At 41.5% G+C, this 24,455-nt stretch overlaps 1 protein-coding gene across 5 annotated transcripts in view; it reads left to right on the top strand.

Moving 5' to 3' along the window:
- CHD2 (chromodomain helicase DNA binding protein 2) overlaps positions 1–24,455 on the top strand; it is a 54,550-nt gene that overhangs the window by 1,095 nt on the left and 29,000 nt on the right. For 3 of the 5 annotated variants that reach the window (XM_075273255.1, XM_075273254.1, XM_075273250.1), the window contains exons 3-9: positions 17,988–18,213; positions 19,698–19,784; positions 20,611–20,669; positions 20,805–20,915; positions 21,671–21,823; positions 22,706–22,839; positions 22,929–23,154. In XM_075273255.1, the coding sequence (XP_075129356.1) occupies positions 17,988–18,213; positions 19,698–19,784; positions 20,611–20,669; positions 20,805–20,915; positions 21,671–21,823; positions 22,706–22,839; positions 22,929–23,154 (996 nt within the window). The remainder of the gene's footprint in view (positions 1–17,987; positions 18,214–19,697; positions 19,785–20,610; positions 20,670–20,804; positions 20,916–21,670; positions 21,824–22,705; positions 22,840–22,928; positions 23,155–24,455) is intronic. The other 2 variants (XM_075273251.1, XM_075273253.1) reach the window with 2 other exon arrangements.

The following is a 24,455-nucleotide window of genomic DNA, read 5'->3' as shown; positions in this document are numbered from 1 at the left end:
ACACACCAGGTACCACTTACAGTCTCCCTCTCACTGATATGCAACCTTGCTGTTTTGAAACTACAACTCCCAGCATGCCCTGACAACAACCACTAGGGCATGCTGGGAATTGTAGTCTTACAGCCTCACTAAAGTTGCAGACCACCTTGTATTTTGTGTTTTTATCCCCCCAGCCCTGACCTTGACTCTCATTGCCACACCCTAATTTTCCTGGGTATTTTCAGAAACTTAGGAGAGGCCCGGAGACACCTCCAGCCTGTGCCCCCTGTCACCCTGCTCTCACCCCTGCCAGGGTTTTACCTATATATTTATGTTTTGGAGTGTATTCTCATGCTGTTTGTTACATGACCTTGTCATTTTAGTAGTGTCTGCTGCATTGCACCATTTTTTTTCTTGGAGTTACAATTTCATACATGTTATTTTACACAAGGCCACAGGTAAAGCCTGGGAGTAAAGTAGATCCTCATCCAGCCCAGTAATGTCTCTGGGGAGATAATGTTTACATATATTTCCTTGTCACCATGTTATCCCCATGCCTTTTACTGTATTACTGCAGTGTATCCTGGCCTGTTTATATGTGCAGAGATATACAATATGCACACATTCTTATACATATATATATTTGTTATTGTAGATATTTTCTTTTAATGACACATTTGTATGACGTGTGTGTATATTTATATACACATATACACACACGTCATACAAATATGTGTCATATATATATAATATACACATATACATACCCCATGTGTTAATATTTACATTGGTTGCCATGGTTTACATGAGAACTTTTCTAATTTTGCAGACCTTTAAATGACATGTCCACTGTGATAATACTTTGGCCAGTCTGATTTTGTACACACAGTGTTCATCTTTTCTTATACATATATATATATATATATATATAAAATTTTTTCATGTGTCCTTTTACCTTTATTGACCACTTCAATGTTATTTTTTCTTAATATTAGTAGTGTCTTTTTTGCTACATTCTAGTAAACGTATATTTATCTGTATTTCAGTTTTGCCTGAGTATGTAGGAAATATTACAGCTATATTTATATTTGTTGCACTTTTTTGTTTTTTTTTCCCCCTCCTGGCACTGATGTGGTTAAATGAGTGGTTCTTTTAACTGTTTATTGTCTGTTTTTTAATTGTGGGGTTAAAAAGGAGATGCTGCATGGTTCTTGTGGCACAGTTTTATATTTTCCAATATGCAGTTTCCTTTTTCTTTCAAAGAATCATATTATGTGAACATAAAGCTCATTTCCTGCAAACCCTAAATGTATATAGCTCAGACGTAAATGAGCTGTTAATAATGTTATAGTATGGCAGATATAATATATGGAGCACAAAGAACTGTGTCTAGATGATATAGAACATGTAATATTACATTGCACACTGAAATAGTGATCTATATGTATTGTATATTCTCAGTAGTATTGCTATGATGGTACTCTAGGTATATACAGCTTGTAGTCTGCTGTTACATAGCGTAGATATAAAATGGCTGGCTTTTCTGTACTAGCAGCCCTTGCAGTGCTCTGTCCTTGGAGTACATTTTGTGACTGGCAGCCATTTTAGAGAAATGCCTCAGATAAAGCTGGAGCTGTTTTTTTATTGAAAATCTTGTGTTTTCTGTGATCTATGAGAAGGAAAACAGATGTTTGTGAGGGGACATTGTTATCAGGGGACATGTGTGAGGATGCCATGAAGATCTGAGCAGGAAAACAAGTATTTTCAGTGTTTTCTGCTTTTCTATTTCGGTCACAAAATGGCTTTTCCTTTGTGCTGCAGCACTGGGCTGACATTCTGTGATGCACTGTGTGCTCTCCACAAGCAGGAGGAGGAAGTTGCTTTCTAGGAGTTCAAAGGCCATCTTGTGTCTGCTGCTGCTGCGATTGGTGGGCCAGCCTCCTGGTAACTGGGGCGTCAGCAGTGTGGGCCGGGCCTGCCTTCATGTGATGTCAGCTGTGCATACCACTCCCTTTTTGGCAAGAAAGCCTCAGCTTAGTCAGCCAGCTGGAGGCAGACTGTGCTGTGTACATGAAAGGGAAAGACTAATGTCTCCAGCGCAATTATTGCACACCTATAATATACTGTATAGATTTATTACATGCACATACTATATATATACTGTATATGGCACTTTTTCCCCCTCATGTTTTTACTATCAACGACCTCATTGACTTCCCTCCCGAGAGGTTTTCTCAAGCCCAGGTGGTTCCTGTTAACCCTTTCCAGGACTCACATCTTTGCTCATTTATTGGCTGCCTGAATTGTTTCATTCATCACCGCTTCCTGTTCCTAGAACATGTTCTACATCAAAATAGGGTTTAGCAGCAAATTAACCCAATGACCTTTGCCCGTTGACTCACTTTAACCCTTGAAATCACACATCTACTCAGGCCTTATTTACACATGTACACATGGTGATTTGCATAAGTGGTTTTCAGCTTTAAAACCAGGAGTGCAGACTACACAGAGGTAAGGTATAATGGGAGACATTTCCGCTTGTGTTTTTAACCTGCTCCTGTTTTTTTGCTTACAAGCACTGATGCAAATCACTGAAGTGTGAATAAGGCCTCACTTTCTTGTTTGTGTTTTGATGAATTTTTGGTGCAGTTTCTTAATTTTACTTGTGGGACACATTTATTTAACATATTCCGCGTGTAAAATCAAGAATCTCATCAATACTGCGTGCAATTTTTTTTCCGTTGCAGTTTTAACTGTACCACAAGGTCTATTTATACTGGAATTTTTGCCATTTTTTTTTTTAAATTATAATAAAAATCCTGAGAAAGCACAAACTGATTCTGCACGGCTTGTCAATGATCATGTTTCAAGTGTCTCAAAAAATGATTATAGAAAAGCGTGATATCGTCATGTACATAAGCTTTTAATACATAACTTTGTATGTGATCCATTTATGAGTTTAGTTAAGGTTTTGGAGGTTTTTTTTAAAAAAAAAAAAAAAAGTCACTTGCATCTGGCATGAAGAGCTCATTGTATGTGATAACTTGCCTGTCAGTGCTTACATTGGCAGAAGTCACAGGAATGCAGGTAAACGTTTTACTACTATTAGTAATTTACGACATTATTATTTTATTTTATTTATTTATTTATTTTTTTTTTTTTTACTTTTACTAATGCTCAAAACTACTTAAGGCTGAGCCACATGTTGAGGAAAAGCTAATTTTTTTTTTTCTTTGAGCCAAATGAGTGGCTTTGGCAGAAGGGAGGATTAGAAATGATTCCCTTAGCGGTGTAGGGGATGGTATTTAAACACATTTATCTGCACATTAAAGGAAAAAAATAGCTTTTATTGCTTCATGTTTGGGCCTCCGCTTATAACCTTTGCAACACAATGAAAAGGTGGAATCTCAGTGGGGTCATTGCAAAAACAATGTCAGTTTTCAACAGTTTTTTTTTCTTTGCCATCGGCAGGTCTTGCAGGAATGTGCTGCTTAAAGGGGCTCTATCACTAGGAAAAGTCATTTTTAACTAATCACACCTTTGCATAGCCCTTAGAAAGTCTATTTCACACCTACCTATTGTATGTAGATTGCCTCAGTGGTTTCTGAATAAGTCCGTTTATATTCATATGCTAATTAGACTAGTGCACGATAGATCGTGCACACCTCTCTCTGCTGTTTTCTATGGGAGGCTGCTGCTGATGACTCGCTTCCTGTTTGCTTCACACACATAGAAGATAATGGGAGAGAGGAGGCTGCTGGGAACTTCCTGTACTGGCTGGAGGCTCATTAGCATATGAATAAAAACGGACTTATTCAGACACCACTGAAGCAATCTACATACTATAGGTAGGTGTGGAATAGACTTTCTAAAGCCTATGCAAGCATGTGTTTAGATAAAAATGACTTTTCCCAGTGATAGAGCCCCTTTAAAGCCTTACTCACACATTATGTTTTTATCAGTGTTTATAAGCCCTAAACCAGGAGTGGGGACTACATACAGGAAAAGTATATTGGATATGTTTGCGCAGTTTTGGGTTTTCAACCCGTTCCCGGTTTTGATAAAACTGTTCTAAAATATTGGCCTGTGAATAAGGCTTTAGGTTATATTCAGATGGTGCGGTTGCGTTTTTATGCACATGGCAGAGAGTTTTGTTTTATGACTAATACTTGCATTTATGCATAAAACACAACAATAGCTCAATATAATCACATACCCAGTTGGTAACAATGGCATTACCTGAATAGGTTTATCGTCACACTGCTTTGTTCATTCTTAGGGTAAGTTCACACAGAGATTTTTGGTCAGGATTTTGAGGCCGTATCTGACCAAAAAGACGGCTCAGGAGTTTTTTCCGTGAGCCATTTCTTCCGGCTCCAAGAAAAAAGAAGCGAGGTGCTCATTCTTCAGGCCATTTCGCCTCGCAATTCGCCCTTTAGACACACCCTCCTCCGGACTAGACCTAATCCGGAGTGCAGTGCACCGGCTTTCAGTCACGGCTACACAGTTTTTGGACTGCAACGCCGCCTCAGGTTCCGGTCCAAAAACCCTGTGAACTTATCCTTATGCTACAGCCTATGTAAAGTCCATGTGTGAAACTAGTTGTAAAGAAGTGTCAAGACAGCACATGTATCCTTTTTACGCCTTTTTCTGCTTCTATTAAAGGAATGCTAGATCTAGAAATGAATCTTCAAATGGGAAACATTTAGGATTCACCCTTTCTGATGAGCGGTGGTCCCAAATCTAGGAGGCCACCTTCAAGAGCACCTAACACACTCATGCCTGAAGCTTCCTTTAGGCTAAGGCCCCACGTAACAAGGCTGCTGCAAAAAAGCACTGCAGGATTTTGCTTCGTTTTCTTGAGCCAAAACCAAGAATGGCTTGAGCAGAAGGTAGAAGTATAAGAACTTCCTTTATATTTCCCATTCCTTTTGTGGACACTCTTGGCTTCAGATCAAAAAACCTCAGCAAAAAAATGCTTATCCACAAACGTGGGACCTTTGCCGTAAGGTTTCGCTCTGACTAAACTGTACCAGTCAGTTACTACAGAGGATGCTCTTCGGCAGGGAATGTGCTCCACATGTGGTGGCCCTGTTCTAAAGCTTGGAGACTCTGGATACAAATGTCACAGTGTCCTTCATTCAGTGCCCCTCACCCCCGAAAAAAAAAAAAATACATTCCAGTCTGTTTCATCTTTTTTTTTTTCTTCCAAAAACAAAGCACACCATAGCCTCTGTGTGGAAAAAACACACTTTGGACTTCTCTGAAGTGAAGGCTAAACTGTCACATGACTAAGAAACGCTCTTTTATACTATCAGACGTGGAAACATTCCTTAGGGTTTGGTCCTTGTGGGTAGATTATACTATCCCGTCTGCTTTAGATAGACTTATACATTCCATATAACCACAGAATACCCTTCAACATAGCTAACCCCATCCACCTGCCCACCCTCCTTCTCTCCCCCTTTTCTTCCAACATAAGACCCCAATATACAATTTGCTGTAGTCTTTGCCTTCCTATGAGACTCCTCCTTCCTAGCTCCAATGGAGGGAGCTCCCCACAATCTGGGATCACTTCTTTTTTTTTTTTTTTCCCCCGTACACATAAATTGTTATATGATATAGTTCTATACGTTGAATGTTCCTTTCTCACATTATAATCAAATAAAAGCTGAAAGTACATAATAAATAGCAGGTTTAAGAAAGTTCTTCATGATCCTGACAGCCTTGTAGAAATCATGCAGAGAACAAAGTGTTAATCTCCTGCAGGGCACAGATTAGCAGATGGGGCGGGGCTTAATGAACCTTTTGTCCTATTGTGGACAGGGCAAAGCATGAAGGCTCCTGTAGAAGACACTTGTATTACATACAGCATGTCACATGACTGAGGAGGAAGGGGGGCATACACAGATTTCTTAATAGATTTAGCTGTTTTAAAGGGATCCTGTCATTAAAATGTTTGTTTTTTTTCTCTCTGACTGACATGTAGGAGTAGCCTTAAGAAAAGCTATTCTTCTCCTACCTTTCGATGTCTTCTCTGCGCCGCCGTTTGGTAGAGATACCAGTTTTCTTTGGTATGCAAATGAGTTCTCTCGCAGCACTGGGGGTGGTCCCCAGCACTCAAACCGCACTGGGGGCGTCCCCAATGCTGCGAGAGAACTCTCCAGCGCCGTCTCCATCTTTTTCTGGAATGGCCTCTCCCCACGTCTTCTTCCGGCGCTGGGGGTCAAACTTCTACGCATGTGCAGTCAGCTCTAGCCTCGGGCAGAGCCAACTACACATGCACGTGGCCATTTTTTTGTGACTGCTTAAGCGAGCATGCGCAACACGCAGATGAAGTCACGGACAGCAGCTAGTATCCTATAATGGCGTCTCCATAGAGACCTTCATGCAGAATAATATCCCATAGCAGGACTTCGTACAGTATAATATTCCATAACAGTCCTCCACATAGCATAATGTCTCCACAATAGATGGCAGAACCGACTGCACTTGCGTAGAAGTTTGACCCCCAGTGCCAGAAGATGATGCAGGGAGAGGCCGTTCCAGAAGAAGATAGAGGTATCGCTGGAGATTTCTCTCGCAGCATTGGGGACGCCCTTGATGCTGTTTGAGCGCTGAGGACCACCCCCAGTGCTGCAAGAGAACTCATTTGCATACCGAAGAAAATCGGGATTTCTACCGAACAGCGGCGCAGAGAAGACATCTAGAGGTAGGAGAAGAAATAGCCTTTCTTAAGGCTGTGCCTACATGTTAGTCAGAAAAAAACATTTTAATGATAGGATCCCTTTAACTGCAACATGAGAATAAGTACGTCCAAGGAAAATGGTGAAGAAGAGCAGTGCCGCACCTCCCATGAGGCGACCTGAAGCGACCGCTTCAGGCGGCGCTATGCCAAGGCCCCAGGGAGGGCGGCATTTTTGCTTACCTAAGCCAGTACAGGACAAGCTGTTCCAGCGGCCTCCCCTCACGCTCAAGCAAAGAGCAGGTCCTCTCTCTGCCTGCGAACGCCGCTAAGCCCTGCCCCTTTTGCTCCACCCCGCCCCCTTCGCTCCACCACACCCCCTCCGCTCCACCACACCCCCTCCGCTCCGCCCCCTCCTCCGGGGGGGGGGGGGGGCGGCGAAAAGGGCAGGTTCACCCCTGAAGAAGAGCCGGGAGACTTTTTTTTTGTCCATCCATTTAAACAGACCTGATATAAAATACATGATGTGAATGGAGCCTTACTTTGTATGAAGCTTTGAGCCTGCGGCCACACATAGTAGACATGCTGATACAGCTCACCTTCAGGTTTCCTTGAGGGTCACTTCAACTTTCAACTTCTCCATTGCAACCCGCAACCCGCAGTAATAATTGACATGGTGTAAGTGTAAAACTCACCTGTGTCCTGCCGCACTCGCCCATAGAGTTCTATGGGAGAGTCCGTGCATTGCTGTAAATTCACGGCCTTTGCGGACCTGCTGTATTCAGTGTGGACCTCAGTCACGGCCCGGCACACCACGGATTAAATATCCGGTGGTGTAAGAGGCCGCACTGAATATAAGTGTGTCCGCAATTGAAAACCCGCAATTGCAGACTTATATTACGGTCGTGTAAGACCAGCCTGAGTCCTCATGCACATGACAAGTGTGCAGGCTGAGGTTCTTCTGAGGGGGCCTCTGATGCTCCGTTCATTTCTAATAACTATAGAGCAGGTCTTATCTTGCTCTGCGACATTGTAAGGGACCCCCCTCTTTGAAATCTATAGTTGATGGAAGGCACATGAATGTCACCTGAGCGCATAGAAACGTCCCCCAATTCCTCCCTCCCCCTTCTGAGACGCAAGAGAAAAACACACAAAAAATGAAATAATCGTGGAATATGGCAGAATCTCTTCATCAAGACATAATACAACAATTAGATGTGAGTTTTTTTTTATTGGACTGTGATTCTATGAAAGCCATACTACATATACATCTTCAGTGATCTGATGCCAGCCATTGTCATTTACTTTCAAAGTATCATTTCCTTTAGTTTTTGTATTCTGTTTTTTTAAATGCTACAAAGTTTCTCTTCCTTCCTGGTTTCTAGACACTCCCCTCCCCCAGCTCAGCCTTCTGTAAGACAGTCACCTAGAGGTGGCCCTGCCTCTATCCTGTTTCATGAGTAGGTTGTGGAGCCAGTATTGCTACAAGTAGGGCAGGTTTTACATACCGTATGTCATTCTGGTAACCACATTATTAAACAATACAATAATTATCTCACACACTCAGAAAACGTGGAACAAAAATGATGATACAGCAAAAAGTAGTTTTTTTTGGCATTTTGCCCCTAAAGGGAATTTTTAAATTATTTTTTTAAAGAATTTTTGATTAGTTTATTTTTTATCGTCCATTTCACTGTCTTCAATTTTTTTTTTTTTTATTCAGTACCCTGCATTTTTTCACTCTGACTACTAACCCGAATAATAGACTGGTACATGCCAAATCTGTAGGGATTTTCATTGCAACAGTCACCCCTTTTACATCACAGACAGGATTATAATAGAACACTACAGATAACATCCACAGTCACACTTCATTGCATCTATTAGGGTAAGTTCACACAGGGTTTTTTGGATCGGAACCTGAGGCGGAGGCCGCTTCAGGTTCCGATCCAAAAGCGGGGAGCCGAGACTGAAAGCTGGTGCACTGCACCAGCATCCAGTCGCACACTTCGTTCCGGATTAGGCCCAATGAATGGGCCTAGTCCTGAGGGTGTGTCTTCAGGCCACATCGCGAGGCGAAACGGTCTTAAGAATGAGCATCTTGCTTCTTTTTCCAGGAGCCGGCACAAGCCACCTCCCAGAAAATGCTCCTGAGCAGCTCCCATTGATTTCAATGGGAGCCGTCTTTTTGGTCAAGATTTTGAGGCGTATACGGCCTCAAAACGCTGACCAAAAAACTCAGTGTGAACTTAAAATGCAAAAAAGTTCAAAAGCAGCGGCACCGTTCTGTGAGTGTGAACATACACCAAATCACTGGATCTCAAACTAGATGATCTGGCATTCAGGTGGTGCTCACTGTTAAACAAATAGTCCAATATAGTGCAAAAAAATAGAAAAAAATCAGGGCACTCACCAGCCAGTAGTAAAATTCACCAAACTTTAATAATCTTCCATAAAAATAGGCAGTGTGAACTTACCCTTACTGACAATAGATGATGTCACCGCTTATCTACTCCCCTTCTCTTCACTTAACAAATCTAGAAAACTCTCCCATAGACATAAGTGAGTCAGCTGCAGACTATTTATACCTATGGCCATGGCTATAATGTAAAACATATTACTAAATGCTGTTAACAGAGCAGGGAAGAAGCTCAAGCAAGATGGCCGCCTCCATAAATTTATCTGGCAAACAGAGCAAGATAGATAAAGTAATGTATTGGGTAAAACACTTCAGTTCACTTCAGTTACGAGTCTGAATATGATTCTTGAGCTAGAAATAACCCTTTTGGCTGGGGCGTGACTTAGCGTAAAAGGAAACACTCTGGCAAAAATTATGGTGTACAGTCACTGCAAAGTGGCGAATCCAATTCACACATTGTGGAAAAATACAGCGGAAATGCTACGATTTCCAAAACTGTCACGGTTTTAGAAATTGCAGCATGTCAATTATACCTATGGAAACTCTGGTGGTTTCCCTATAGGTATAATGGAAGCAGCAGGTCTGCAGAGGAAACTTCTGTAGACTTTCTCTGAATTGTGCTGACGGAAAAAATGCAAGCATTTTAGCCACAGTTTTTCCTGCAGCCTTAGAGTTAAAGGGAACCTTTCAGGAGGTGATGAAGTGTTGGTTTAGTATATCAAACCTACCTACGGCACATTAACCCTCTCCATGCACAAGTTGCATTTAAATTAAAAAAAAACCTCAAATATACTGCGTCTTTCCAATAAAATTAGGCCACACACCAGAACATTGGACTAATTTCTCTGTACATATTGGTGTCCTCCACCGGAGCCAGATTTACTCCAGATTTTCTGCTCTGGTCTTTCAGTGTATGTTTTTATGCAGGTTTTGTTCAGTCTTCACTACTGTAAAGTGAGGTACTGCTGGGATTCGCAATTCTTGTTTCCCCCTGACAGAACATGGTGTGGGACAGGCTGTAGCACGTCCTTAAAGGGGCTCTATCAGCAAAATCCTGCAGATAGAGCCCCACATATGCGTGCATAGCCTTTAAAAAGGCTATTCAGGCACTGTAAAAGTTAAATTAAACTACCCCCCCGTTTTAAAATAATAACTTAAAAAAGAATGTTCTCTACTTACGGAATGTGCACCCTGGGCGGGCATTCAGGGTGCGCCGTCTTCTTCTTCCCCGCCTCTTCTTCCTCTGACGTCTTCGGGTCCCGTCCTCCTCCGGCGCTTGCTCGCGGACACTGATAAAAAAAAAAATAGCCCAGGCGCATGCGCAGTAGCATGCGGCTTCTACTACGGCTACTGCGCATGCGCCCGGGCTATTTTTTTTTAAAGAAAGTTGAAGGTTTCCAGGACTTTGTAGACTAGTAGGTGATGGAAGTAATGGACGTCAGAATGACCAACCTGGCGGCTGCATTCAAAATGGATTGAAAAAGATGAGAAGTGATCGGGGTCTGGTTTATTTTTTAGCAGAGATGAATTGGGCATGGATATGGGAGATTTATTTAACCAGTAATCCCACGTTTTATAAGTAGTAAATTCAATAAAAATCCATTAGGGATTAGATCTGAGTCAGTCGTACCTTCATGACATCAGGGCAGAGGCCTAGGGAGGATAATGGTGTTGGTTAGGCTAGAGACTCCGCCACAGGTCCTGCCTAAAATCGGCGGAGCAAAAAGTCCCGCAAGGAGGACTTTTCTCTCCACTGGTTTCAGTATAAAACTGGAAACCCATTTGAGGTTTGAGGTCTACGATAACTGCTTTTTAAGTGGACAAGCTATCTGATTTTTGGGTCCCCATGTATGAACCTAGCATTAGGTTAAGAACGATAATGTGGAAACAGAGGGTGCTCCTGACTATTGTCGCGTGTAGAGATCTGTGAGAAATGGAATGGATGGCATTATTGTCCCATTTGCATGTTCCATAGACCCATGTATTTGAATAAATGAGCCTTGCAAAACAGACTGTATCATGACGTACACCGAGTTTTGCAGTTCTCGGTCCCCACATGAACCCATGAAAAATCCAGTCTTGTGCATTGAGACATAAAAAAAAAAGGCAAAGAAAAAAACACAGTAAAGAAAAATACAATTATATCATGAGGCCGTGGAAAGATTTACAATTTAGGACATAACAGTAGAGACACCTGTCTGACATGTCCTAGAAGGAGGTACTGTATATAGATAGATGGTGTCTGAGCATAAATATAGCACTGGCAATCAAACCTATTTATGATCTGCCCAACTGACTTGATATAAAGAACGAACAAAAAGGGGCTCACCGTTGATCCTAGGAGAACTCTGACGGAGAGAGACTATACAGAAAGTAGAGCTTACCTAAAGTACGGGTGGAAAAATACTCTAGAAGGAAAGTCCGGACAATGCACTTTAAGTTAAAGGCTGGTCTTACACGACCGTATTGAATGTACGGTCCGCAAGTTGCTGATCGGCAACATAGGCTCCGCAGATGTCCGTGTCCTGCTGCACTCACCCATAGAGTTCTATGGGCGAGTCCGTGCAGTGCTGCCATTCACGGCCATTACGGACATGTCCTATAAATTGCTGACCACTAGAAATGAGCGAATACTGTTCGGATCAGCCGATCCGAACAGCACGCTCCATAGAAATGAATGGATGCACCTGGTACTTCCGCTTTGACGCCGGCCGGCTGCTTAACCCCCGCGTGCCGGCTACGTCCATTCATTTCTATGCGAGCGTGCTGTTCGGATCGGCTGATCCGAACACTACTCGCTCATCTCTACTGACCACGGTTGCGTCCCGGCCACATCACAGATAAAATATCCGGTGGTGTAAGAGGCTACATTGAATATAATGTGTCCGCAATTGAAAACCCTCAATTGCGGACCATTTGCGGACTTACATTACGGTGGTGTAAGACCAGCCAAAGGAATGAAATTTTGCTACTGACGTGTGTACTTCATATCCATTAGTAAACCTACCTGATGGCCTGTTGTTGAATTTACAGGCTATTTGTCTGTGATTATTGTTTAGGCAGGTTTAAGGGCCCATTACACAGCCCTGTAATCAGGTCAATTATTGAGGAAATTTTGCTCTCCCATAATTGCCCTGTCTAATAGCGATCATCCAACCAGCTTATTTCATCCTTTATGTGGTATTATGGGCAATACATCACCCTGTTTAATAAGGACAGTAAAAAGCTAAAACAATGCATGCAATATTTAGCTGTGATCCACGAATGTGTTAAAAATATATCCTGCACACTGCAAGAATTTACAATGCTGTCATAGCTCATAATTAATATAAAGAACCGCCTTCATCCATCTCTGCAGCTAACAGTGAATATAAATAAAAATGTAACTAAAATCCACACTCGGGCAGACTCCAAAGGCCCTATTCACATCTACGTTCCGGTTTCCGTTCAGGTGGTCTGCTTGGTAATACCCCCAAACAGAAACCTATATGCATTAAAAAACGACTACCTAAGGAAACCACATGAACCCCATTGACTATAATGAGGTCCGTGTGGTTTTCGCTTGGTTTCCGTACGAAACATGCAGTGAGGAAATGCTTTTTTATGCGTATAGGTTTCCGTTCGGGGGTTCCCCAAGTGGACTCTCTGAACGGAAACCCGGGCGCAGATGTGAATGAGGCCTTACACAAACTAAATGTACTTTCCAAAATAAATGAGACGTGAGAATTTAAGACATTCATGTGTGTCAAACCTGAAACCACAAGAATGCACCAGTTTACGTGCGTATTAAACTGGGATCTTATATGCAGCCTTATTGCAAGCCTGTAGCTCATGTGATACTCATTGCCACTTTCACACATATGGCCTTGGGTGTCACCTTCCTAAGGGTAAGTTCACACTGGGTTTTTTGGTCAGGATTTTGAGGCCGTATCCGTCTCAAAATCCTGACCAAAAAGATGGTTCCCATTGAATTCAATGAGAGCCGGTCAGTTCTTTTTTTCCGAGAGCTGTTTGTTCCGGCTCCCGTAAAAAGAAGCGACATTCTTTCAGGCGGATTCGCCTCGTGACATCCACCTAAAGACACTCCCTCCTGACTAGGCCCATTTAGGCCTAATCCAGAGCGGAGTACACGACTGGATGCCGGTGCACTGCACCGGCATCCAGTCCAAGCTACCCGTATTTTGGTCTGGAACCTGAGGCGGCCTCTGCCTCAGATTCCGGACCAAAAAAAAACGCATGTGAACTTACCCTAAGGTTTTGCAGCAGCTCCTGAATTTGGGGCCAAAGATTGAACCTCTTTTGGTTCATGAAAACTGCGATTAGAGCGCCATAACTCTGGTTAGATAAACCACAGCAGGTGCGAGGGCTCTTTGTGTAATGGTGGTGGGAAAGGCACTCTTGTTATGCCTGTCTCACAGTCACAAAATTCTCATTGCTATGTGAAATCCTTTCTAATGTATATAGCTTACTAGATGTAATCATTCAGTATATTACTGTATCATGTAACAGGTATGTCTGAAGAAGTGGCCGGCATACTTTACACATTTAAGTTTAGATGTGGACAGGTTAGGGGCAGTGTAAATTGTAACCCTATATTGATGCTTGTGTGTGTATATAAGTGGTTCATGCTGCAGTCAGATGCAGCAATAAATGATCTATTTTGGCACAGAGGAGCATAAAAAAGGCCGTCACAGCAGGCGTGCTCTGTGATTGATGGAAGTGGATAACATTCACATAACCCCTCCCTTGGTGCCAGCTCTCTCCTCCTATCCCTGCAGTCTGTCCGCTCCCCCTCTAGTGTGAACATAGCCTAAGACTGGAGGATGTGAGCATGTCAAATGGCTCTGTCTTGGGCTGTATGCCACCTCAAATTAATTTTTCATGGTATATTTAAAGGGAGTCTGCTTAAAGGAAATTTGGTGTCAAACTTATGACGGTAGGGGGCAACACGGAGGCTCAGTGGTTAGCACTGTAGCCTTGCAGCGCTGGGGTCCTGGGTTCGAATCCCGCCAGGAACAACATCTATAAGAAGCTTGTATGTTCTCCCTGTGTTTGTTTGGATTTCCTCCCCTTCTACAAAAGACATACTGATAGGAAAAAAAAAGTGTACATTGTGATCCCTATATGGGGCTCACAATCTACAAAAAAAAAAAAATGATGACGGTGCCCTGCAGGACTTCTTCTGTACTTTCCAATGATGCCTTTCTTACTTTACATTGCAGCTCCATTCATTTACATCTGGATTTCATTCTTATACAAATTATCTGAAACAGGGTTTAGGGCCATTTCTTCTCCTGCTGGGGCTTCACTCTCTTCTCTAGATTAAAGGGGCTCTATCACTGAGAAAGGTCATTTTTAACTATTCACATGCTTGCATTGGCTTTAGAAAGTCTATTCCACACCTACCTTTAGTATGTAGATTGCCTCAGTGGTCTCTGAATAAGTCCGTTTTTATTGATATGCTAATGAGCTTCCAGCCAGCACAAGAAGTTCCCAGCAGCCTCCTCTCTCCTATTATCTCCTATGTGTGTGAGGCAAACAGGAAGCTGAGTCATCAGCAGCAGCAGCAGCCTCCCATAGGAAACAATAGGAGAGGAATGCACGATGTATCGTGCACCAGTCTAATTAGCATATGAATAAAAACTGACTTTTTCAGAAACCACTGAGGCAATCTATATAGTAAAGGTAGGTGTGGAATAGACTTTCTAAAGGCTATGCAAGGATGTGATAGTTAAAAATGACTTTTCCCAGTGATTGAGCCTCTCTAACACCTTGACTTGCTGCCCTGCCATCTCTAACTCCCCCCCCCCCCCCCCCTTACCCCATAGCTTGAGTGACATCTCTTACTTTGTAGTTAGGGGTGGTTATGCCCCCAAATCTCCTTTTCAGCTAATTTGTACAAGATGAAAGTGCCCTGACTTTCATGAAAATGAAATTGCAATGCAGAATAAGAAAGGCACCTTTGTGTAGAAGCCCCCGACAAGGTATTGTCATTAGTCTGATACTGACTTTCTTGCTGACAGACTCCCTTTAATATGCCATTGGGCTCACAGTTTTAGCGACATTACACTTACTGCACTACAACAACATCTCAACGAGCCTATGTGGTATACAGTAAACTAGTAAGATTATTTTAAGTATCCCAATAATAACTACATAGACACATTGGGTGCATGAGATGACATCTCAGTGAATACAAAAAGCTCAACGATGAATCCAGCAACACCTTCTTAGTATAAAACTTAGCCTTTAATGTATAACATCCAAAATAAAAACAAACATCGGTACCGGTATATTAGGGTTTGTCCATGATGGCGGCTGGAAAAATAAGCGTCTGGCTGACGCGTTTCGAAGCCCTACACTGGCTTCTTACTCATAGCCTGGCCAGGCTATGAGTAAGAAGCCAGTGTAGGGCTTCGAAACGCGTCAGCCAGACGCTTATTTTTCCATCCGCCATCATGGACAAACCCTAATATACCGGTACCGATGTTTGTTTTTATTTTGGATGTTATACATTAAAGGCTAAGTTTTATACTAAGAAGGTGTTGCTGGATTCATCGTTGAGCTTTTTGCATTTACCTCGAGCTGAGAGGCTGACTTCCGTGCAAACACATAACAGCCTAGAGGATCACAACGTGGGATAATTTTCAGTGGACTTTGTATTTGACCACACATCGGGGACACGTGAGTGAAAGAGCTGACACATTGGTATTTTTTTCTATCTCAGTGAATAGGCAGGCCAGACAGTATTGAACCCCAACAAGGCCCCACCATCTCAACGTTGCGGCATAGCCCCAATCACCAGTCATCTTGGGCACATAGTTCTAGCTCACAATGCAAAGAAGGCCCTATAGTTCAAGAGCCAGTCCACTACTGACTGACAGCCCAAAGCAAGGACTAGGCGACAGGTTACTACTGACAAAAATACATGGCAAACAGTTTTGGGATTTTATAAATAAGAGTAAGATAATATTTGCATGTAGTTGTATAGTGGGCCCAGAATGAATTTTACTGGTGGGCTCTAGACGCTTCAGTCTGATACTGGACACAGTATACTATTGTTGCCATTTGGATACTTCAGTAATGCATAAGATCCTAGATACTTGTAGACAACCCATTTTAATAGCCAGATAGGTATGCAGAATTATTTATTTCTCTGTAACGCCAACATAAACTTATGTGTTGTAAAAATCCGTAAATTGCTTTGCGTAGATGCAGTCGCTTAGTGGCGAGCCAACTACATCGCCCATTTAGACTTCGCTGTCTACCTCTGTACCACAAGACTACGGCTAAACTTCATCACAAAAGTGAGAAATTGCCCAAGTGTTTTTTTATTTTTTTATTTTTTTAATAAATGAATACAGCGAGATATTATCAATGCACGTAAAGACACCTAAGAACAACTTCATCATATTCTTTGTTTTTATTATATTCACTTCACTATCTAGATATAACAATATGCCTTTATGTTAGATGAAGTCGGGCTGTTCTTTTAGCTTTTATATGTGTAACTATTTCTAAGCGAAATCCTAAGATATTTAGTATTCAGTGAAGGAGACTTAATGTTTTGGAATTCTCCATTTTGAGAACGTGCAGCAGCTGCTGGAACAGAATAGGGTTGTGGATCACAAAATGGCCTCCAAGTATCAGCTTTCCAAATCTTCCTTTTTACGTCTCTGGTGTGTTTCTACTGCCACCTACTGTCAGAGAGCTGTCCAGCAGATCACAAGCTTTCTGTGTTAAGTCTGTGCAGCACAGTGTTGAACGTGTGTGCCTGTAAATATGGAGATAGCGATTTCCTGCCTATAGGGTACCTTTTAGGACAATCTGGGCATATATATATATGTAAACGTGTTTTCTCACACCAGTCCTCCATTTTGCAAATGTTGATCTTTGTAATATAAGGAGAACTGCCGTCTGCTCCAGGCTATTACATGTTTTCAGCCTTTGCCACTTCTACTTGAACATATAAGAGGAATGAATCTATGTTCTACATCACTTCTGTTTTAGGAGTCTCCGTCGCATAAGGTGTCAGAAATTCTGTGCTATTTTTTTCTGTTGAATGGCGAGCTCCCTAATAAAAACCTGATGGGCCCCATTATAGTCAGTGGGGTCCATTGGGCACCATTCACGCCCATTATAAAACAGATCTGGTGCTTTAAGTATTTTGTTGTTCTGCTCCTGTAACAGAACAGCGTGAATACTCTATCATAGATGTGAATGAAGCCTTATCTAAATGGCTATAACTAAGGCACAGATACATTTGGGATATCCTGTCACTTTATGACTCTTGGGGGTCTGACTTCACAGTTAAGGGGACACAATGCTGCTTTAGTGCTGTGTTCCCTTCCCTGTTTTCTTGCATAGTGCTGCTGTGAAGGGTATATATGAAGGGTATATATATGAGTATTGCACAGGATCCCTATTGATATGTCATCATCTTACAAGGTGAGAAAGTCCTATTCTAAATAGCATAATATTATCAAAATTTTATGGAAATATATGTTAGATATTGGCATTTCATTTGCATTGGAGTGTTGCTCAGCTCCTAGTTGTGTGTATTATTCTGTATTATTCCGTTATTTCCTGTTACACTGCGTAGTCTGACGTTGGCACCATTCAGTCCCAGTGCCCACACAGACACATACAAGGTCCAGTCTAACAAAAAGCCAATCCACTTGCCATCAGGATTTTGGAATTTGACTGGAGAGAGAAATTTCTGGAGAAGTGTGCCATATTATTCCTATTAATGCCTCTCTGGAATGAATAACAGCCCTGTAAAATAGTTGATATAAGTTCAGGATTTTTTTTTTTATTTTTCTGAGCATTTTAAAGATTTGCATGTGGAAAGTTTTATTCATTTTGCAGCTTGTTTTATGTATTTTTTTATTGTCTCCCATCTAGCCATTCAGCAACAGAAGAGTCCAATCACTCTGCCTCGGAGTCAGGTAGCCAATCAGAAAGCGAGCAGGCAAGTGAGCAGGCTAGCGGATCGAATAGCAGCTCTGAGTCCTCAGAGAGCCAATCTGAATCAGAATGTGAATCAAATGGATCCAAAACGCAGGAAACACAATCCGATGCAAAAGAGAAGGCTGTTCCCAAAAAGGAGAGGTTGGCTGATGTGAAAAAGGTAAAAAAAAAGTACAGTGTGTTCACACGTGTGAATAAGCTGCTGTCAATTTTACAGATAGGCCCCGTTATTACGGCGGAATACCATCCTGATTCTGAGATCACAGCAGGACACTAAAAAAAAAAAAAGTGTCCTGTTCCATCTTGTCACTGACACGGGTAGCAATTGCTGGACAGTCTGACTTTTTCAATGGTGATTTTAGTTACTAAAAGACCCCTAAAACAGCAAAATGAGCACCTGATGGATTCCATTACAGTCAGTAAAGTCCATCATTGTCTGTCATTATTTTTGTCATCATTCGGACCACTTTTCTATTCTTCTGGTCCACTGATGAACCAAAAGAACAGAATTCCCAACGCAGATGTGAACGTAATGTAATTAATGCATGTTGTTACCATACTTTTTACATTTCAGTAAGATCTTTAGTATAAAATTATTAGAACTTTATCAAATCTTCTGCCTTATTGGACATTTTGTTTAGTTTGTATTGTAATAGTAGAGACATTCAAAAGGTGGCTAAGTTTTTATGAAAAGTTGAACTATTGTCATACATGGTGTCCTCTGAGTTTTTCTACTGCTGCTAATCAGATTATGGCTGAAACACAGTTTACATTTGTCTATCAGTCAAGGGGCTTACAATAAACAGTTGCCTCTCCCCTGACGCTAGGTTCACACCTGCGTTCAGCCTTCCGTTCTGTGCTTTCCGTCTTCTGCATGCCAGAAGACGCAAAGCACAGACCGGGTCCGGCCGTGAGCGGCGGTGAGCGTTTTATGCTCTCCGCCGCGAAACCGGATTTTTTTATCCGGACACAGAGTACTGCATGTCCAACTCTGTGTCCGGATTATAAAACCCGATTCGCGGCAGAGAGCATAAAACGCTCACCGCCGCTCACGACCGGACATCTTTCTCACCCATTCAAATGAATGGGTGAGAGAGACTCCTGCAGGTTTCCGTCTCCTACTCTGTTTTATGCAGGAAACAGAAACCTGCAGAACGGACCCCTTGAACGCAGATGTGAACGAGCCCTTACTGATAATATTCTACCATTCTTCCAAAAGTAAATATACAATTGCAAACAAATAGCTAAGAAAAGCCCAAGTGAATATAATATAAGAGATCTAGGAACGCTGGACTGTAAATACAAGACAAATACATGCCGCTCATTTAGACACATATACACGTGTCCGAGTGTGGCGCTTCAAAACAGAGCCCATTGATTTCAATGGGAAGTGCGTGTATATGCCAATATACGCGCGCTTCACATTGAAATCAATGGACTCTGTTTTGAAGCGCCACGCTCGGACACGTGTACACGTGTCTAAATGAGCAGCGTGCTTACGCCGTGTGAAGGGGCCCTAAGTCTCATCTTTATTTTGTCATTTTTTTTTTTTTATCAGGTGGTAAAATAGCAATTTTCTATTATACAGATATGTACACTGGGTACGGAGCAGGCTGTCTCTAGTGTTGTGTTTTTATTTTTTAGATGTGGGAAGAATACCCTGATGTTTATGGTGTAAGAAGGTCAAACAGAAGCAGACAAGAGCCTTCAAGGTTCAACATCAAACCAGAGGTAAGAACCAACATCTCCATTAAAACTGAACAAGTAGGGAGATCAAGTAGCTATCCAGGAAGGCTATGTTCAGATCTGCGTTGGAGGCTGCGTTCGAGGCCTCTGGTATAAATTCCATAAATAATAGTGAACGAAAAAGTCTAACATGCAGGACTTTATCATCTGGCGAAAATAACAGACACCTGATGGACCCCATATATCAAACAGGATCTGCTGTGATTTGACGGATCTGTGTAATCCATCCGTCTGTTCAGTGGATGGGGAGAGGAAGCAGTCTGCTTCTATGCAAGTAATAGGAGTGGACCTGCAGCCCCGTTTACTCTTTACCTTATACGCTGCTTAGGTTGAGTTCACATCATCATTGTTTAATCCATTCTTTTGTTTGTTTTTTTTGTGCAATAAGTTGTATTTTTATTGGTACTGTTTGGGGGTTTGTATAATTTATTGATTGCCTTTAATCATTTTTTGGGGGGAATGCATTAAAAATATATTTTTATTATTTTTGCTGTTCACTGTTCAGTGAAAATAACTACTTAATTTTATTCTATCAACTATTACTATTGCAACAGAACAAAATGCATTACACCTCTTTGCACTATATATATATATATATATATATATATATATATATATATATATATATATATATATATATATATATATATAAAATTAAGTAGTTATTTTCACTGCACAGTGAACAGCAAAAATAATAAAAATATATTTTTAATGCATATATATATATTATATAATATATATAAATATATATATATATATATATATATATATATATATATATGTGTGTGTATTTATTATTTGTATTTGTTAGACCACAGATTCTGAAAGCGAAAGCCCAAGAAGAAGAAGTACAAGAAATGCACACAAAAAGTGAGTACTTATGGACACTAGCAACATGGCATGCTTTGCAGCCAATAACACAATAACATAGGCATCACTTATTTCTTTTCATTCTTCTTTGTCTTGAATATGAAAGCTAAGTCAATGCTTGTGTTATTTTCACAGAGAGAAGAAAAAAGTTTCAGATGACGACGAAGCTGATGATGACGATGGTAGCAGTGGTGAAAGTGACTTAGAACGGCCAAAATTGAGATCAAGACAACTAGCGTCTAAAAAGTATGTGTGAATATTTTATTATTTCTGCTGAGTTTGTCTCCAAGGAGGAGTCAAAGCAAACTTGTCACTAGGGCAGATATTAGTCCTACTATTGGGATGCAGAAATTCTTTTCTGGTTCTGAGTCACATGGGGTGCTGTACAGAAGTGTGAGATGATATACAAAACTCTATTGGGGTGTCATTTTTATTGGTTTGTTGTTGAAATGATGCTTGTCGTTAATATGAAATACACTGCCACACCTGTCCACATCTTTCCTCAGGTAGCACTGAACACTCGTGCTCAAAAAAAACAGTGGCTTTGAACATCCCACTTCACAGTCTTGATCCAATAGGTCTGTCTAGTATCAAAACGTACAATCAGACAGTACTCTGTGTAATGAACCTTTACATTGCAGTCTTTCCAGTCATTGAGGGCCTTATGGCTTGAGAAAGGCTGTTGATGAGCTGAAATGTTGCGGTGTAGAAATAAAGGAATATTCCACGGTGCTGAATGACCGTATGGTTTTGTCAACAGGATGCATAAGGTATTGCAGCTTAACCCTATATACTTCAGTAGCGCTAAGCTGCAGTATTAGAAAGAACCCCTGAATGGGTTCACCACTGTTTGTGAAAGACAGCACCCATGTTTTTCTAATGCTGAACCACTTCAGCTGAATGTCACACAAGTGCATTTTATACAGAAAAATATCCTGAGCTTTTGTGATTAAAATGACATTAGTATATCTTTTAGTTGGATCTTTTATTTAATTTTTTAGATTGTCTTCCAGAGCTCTGACAAGAAGCCAAAAGAAACCACAGCGTGGAAAAAGGAGAAAGGCCGATTCCAGTGATGATGATGATGACGATGATGATGATGACGACGATGCTCCCAAGAGACAAACACGACGGAGGGCAGCTAAAAATGTTAGGTGAGTGTTGTCAGTATTTGTGAGCAAGAACTAATAGAGCTGAAGGTGGCCATGGATTTAGGATGGCTTAGGGTTGAGCGATTATTTGCCTGAGAGCATCGACCCCAGCTACCTATAGTGGGAGGCAGACACCTCTGCAACACACTGTAAGACTGCATAACTTCAAAGGAGTCTGTCAGAGCGAAAACACCTCCTAAACCAATGATAGTTTCATGGAGGTGTCTTTAAAAGGCACAGAAATGTACTGGTGTGGCCACAGGCTGATAAAGTAACTCAGAGATAGCCATCATGGATATGCTGATCAGCTCGCAAGTGCTTCAGGGATGGACCAGTTTTGCCATATTTACCTACAGCCAGCTGCAGATTTCTGGAGTTGCCACCCAGTGCCACACGTTTAGATGTGAATGACATTTTCAGCCTGTGCATCCATCATGGCTACCTGTAGGCAAATCTAGCATGCTCCAGTACACTTGCAGGCTGAATTGCATAACCATTCATTTGTGGCCCTAGAGCTATGTGCCTGCTCCTGTTAAAGGGTCCTACACAGCACCAGTATTGGTTTGTGGGCCATTTTGGACCTGATACACTCCCTTTAAAATGCAACATTTTTAATCTAGGTTTCTTTCAAAAGTGGATGTTGTTGGGTGTAACATTCAATTCCTATAGACTTTATATGGATGGTGGATTGCTGTGAAAACTACATTGATTACGTTGACTTGAACATTGTATAGATGAACACCGGACACCTAATGCAGTGCAAATGTTTATCTAATACTAATGAAACAAAGTTAAAGTGTGTTTTATTTCCATTTAAAATGGCTTAGGGGTTATATATTCCATATACTCCATTCATCTACTAATGTTATAATTCCATTATTGCAGCTACAAAGAAGATGACGATTTTGAAACAGATTCTGATGATCTGATCGAAATGGCAGGAGAAGAAGCAGAGGAACAAGAAGAAAGCCATGAGACTATTGAGAAAGTGTTGGAGTCTAGGACTGGGAAGAAAGGAGGTATGCTTTAGCAAATGAACGCCGCACCTTAGAAGAGCACTGCTGCATTTAGTTGTGCTCTTCATTTACCATCCCACATCTGTTTGCAGCTTCTGGAGCTCCTACAACTGTGTATGCTGTCGAAGCAAATGGCGATCCCTGCGCTGACTTTAATCCTGAAACCGATGAAGCAGAGCACCAGTTTCTAATAAAATGGAAAGGCTGGTCGTACATCCATAGCACTTGGGAGAGTGAGGAATCCTTACTGCAACAAAAGGTTAAAGGCCTGAAAAAACTGGAGAATTTCAAGAAGAAAGAGGATGAAATCAAACAATGGTAACCGTTTATTTATTCTTCCATCTTGGACTAAACTTCTTTCCTATGTTAATGATGACAACCTGTTAATGATAGTGAGTCTCCAGCATGAGAATCTCTTCTAAACCACATATACACTGTTGTAGGGGCTCTTAGTGACACAGTGAATATATTTATTGTCTTAAAAGTGCAATCTTGCGACCATGAAAACTTTTAAGCTGTATTGTGTCCCAACAGTATGATGGTGTGTGCTGGAACACCCATTTTCGTCTGTGGATGTCTTGCATGTTGGGAACAGTGAATCTTAATCTTTAGGGAATGCACTGGGTGGTCACCATAGTTTAAATGGACTTCTCCAGCTGAGCCAGCTTCACCCCAAGTGCACCGAACATCTCATTTGCATATGGATTACAATTAGATTTTCTCAGCCGCAAGATCGCAGTTTAACACAAAGCAAGTTTTGTTCACTCTGTCACTGCAAGCCCTTTCAAAAGCAGTGTTTCCCAAGCAATTTTAGTGCTTGTAAACTACCTTTAAGAAACTCAGGCAATGGTAATATTCTGCCAAGATTCTATTTCCCCTTCCTTCACAGGAGACGGACAGACAGTGGACTGTGTTAAAACCCATATCATGTTTCTGTGTCCCTCACTAAACCGAATTAAGAAACTTTTTATTTTATATGATAAATTCAAAAATAAATTTTGGGTTGAATTACTTGGGGTTGTGGCTTAAATGCCCACCTGTTAATATGCCATTTTCAGATCCAAATTCTGTGTTTATTAATATACTGTATCTTTAAAACAGTCACAGCTCTGCATAGATGTAGACATAAACCACAACATACCAAGCACCACTAGATAGCGTCTACTAGGCTACTGCACACTTCTTTATTATTGTGTGTACACACTAAACTGTTTAAGGGATTTTTCAGCCCCAAATGAATCTTTGATACTGATAGCCTATCATACGATATTACATCAGTATCTGAACTCTATGGGTGCAGTACCTGGACCCCAAAGAGATCCGCTGAACCCCAAAGAGCTGCAGTTCCCTGTCGCCACCGCTATACAGTGGATGGCCGACCTTAACTGTACATTGGTGGTGTTGGGGAACTGTTGGCAGGTCATACCCAAAGTGCATTTGGTCCCAGAAAACCCCTCTCCCCCTAGTATTAATTGCAGGCAGACAAAGTTTTTGTTAAATGTCTGTTTTATAGCAAAGGATTTTGAGCACTGTACTGAGCTTTTCCCACTAACCACCTGTGCAAAGAACTGTATGACTTCATTCACATGAATTGTAATACACAACTGAGTCCTTCTCGG

The sequence above is a fragment of the Leptodactylus fuscus genome, chromosome 5 (genome assembly GCF_031893055.1).
Source record: "Leptodactylus fuscus isolate aLepFus1 chromosome 5, aLepFus1.hap2, whole genome shotgun sequence".
NCBI classification, from domain to species: domain Eukaryota; kingdom Metazoa; phylum Chordata; class Amphibia; order Anura; family Leptodactylidae; genus Leptodactylus; species Leptodactylus fuscus.
The sequence above is the reverse complement of the archived record's forward strand: the minus strand, read 5'-3'. Positions and strand labels throughout refer to the sequence as shown.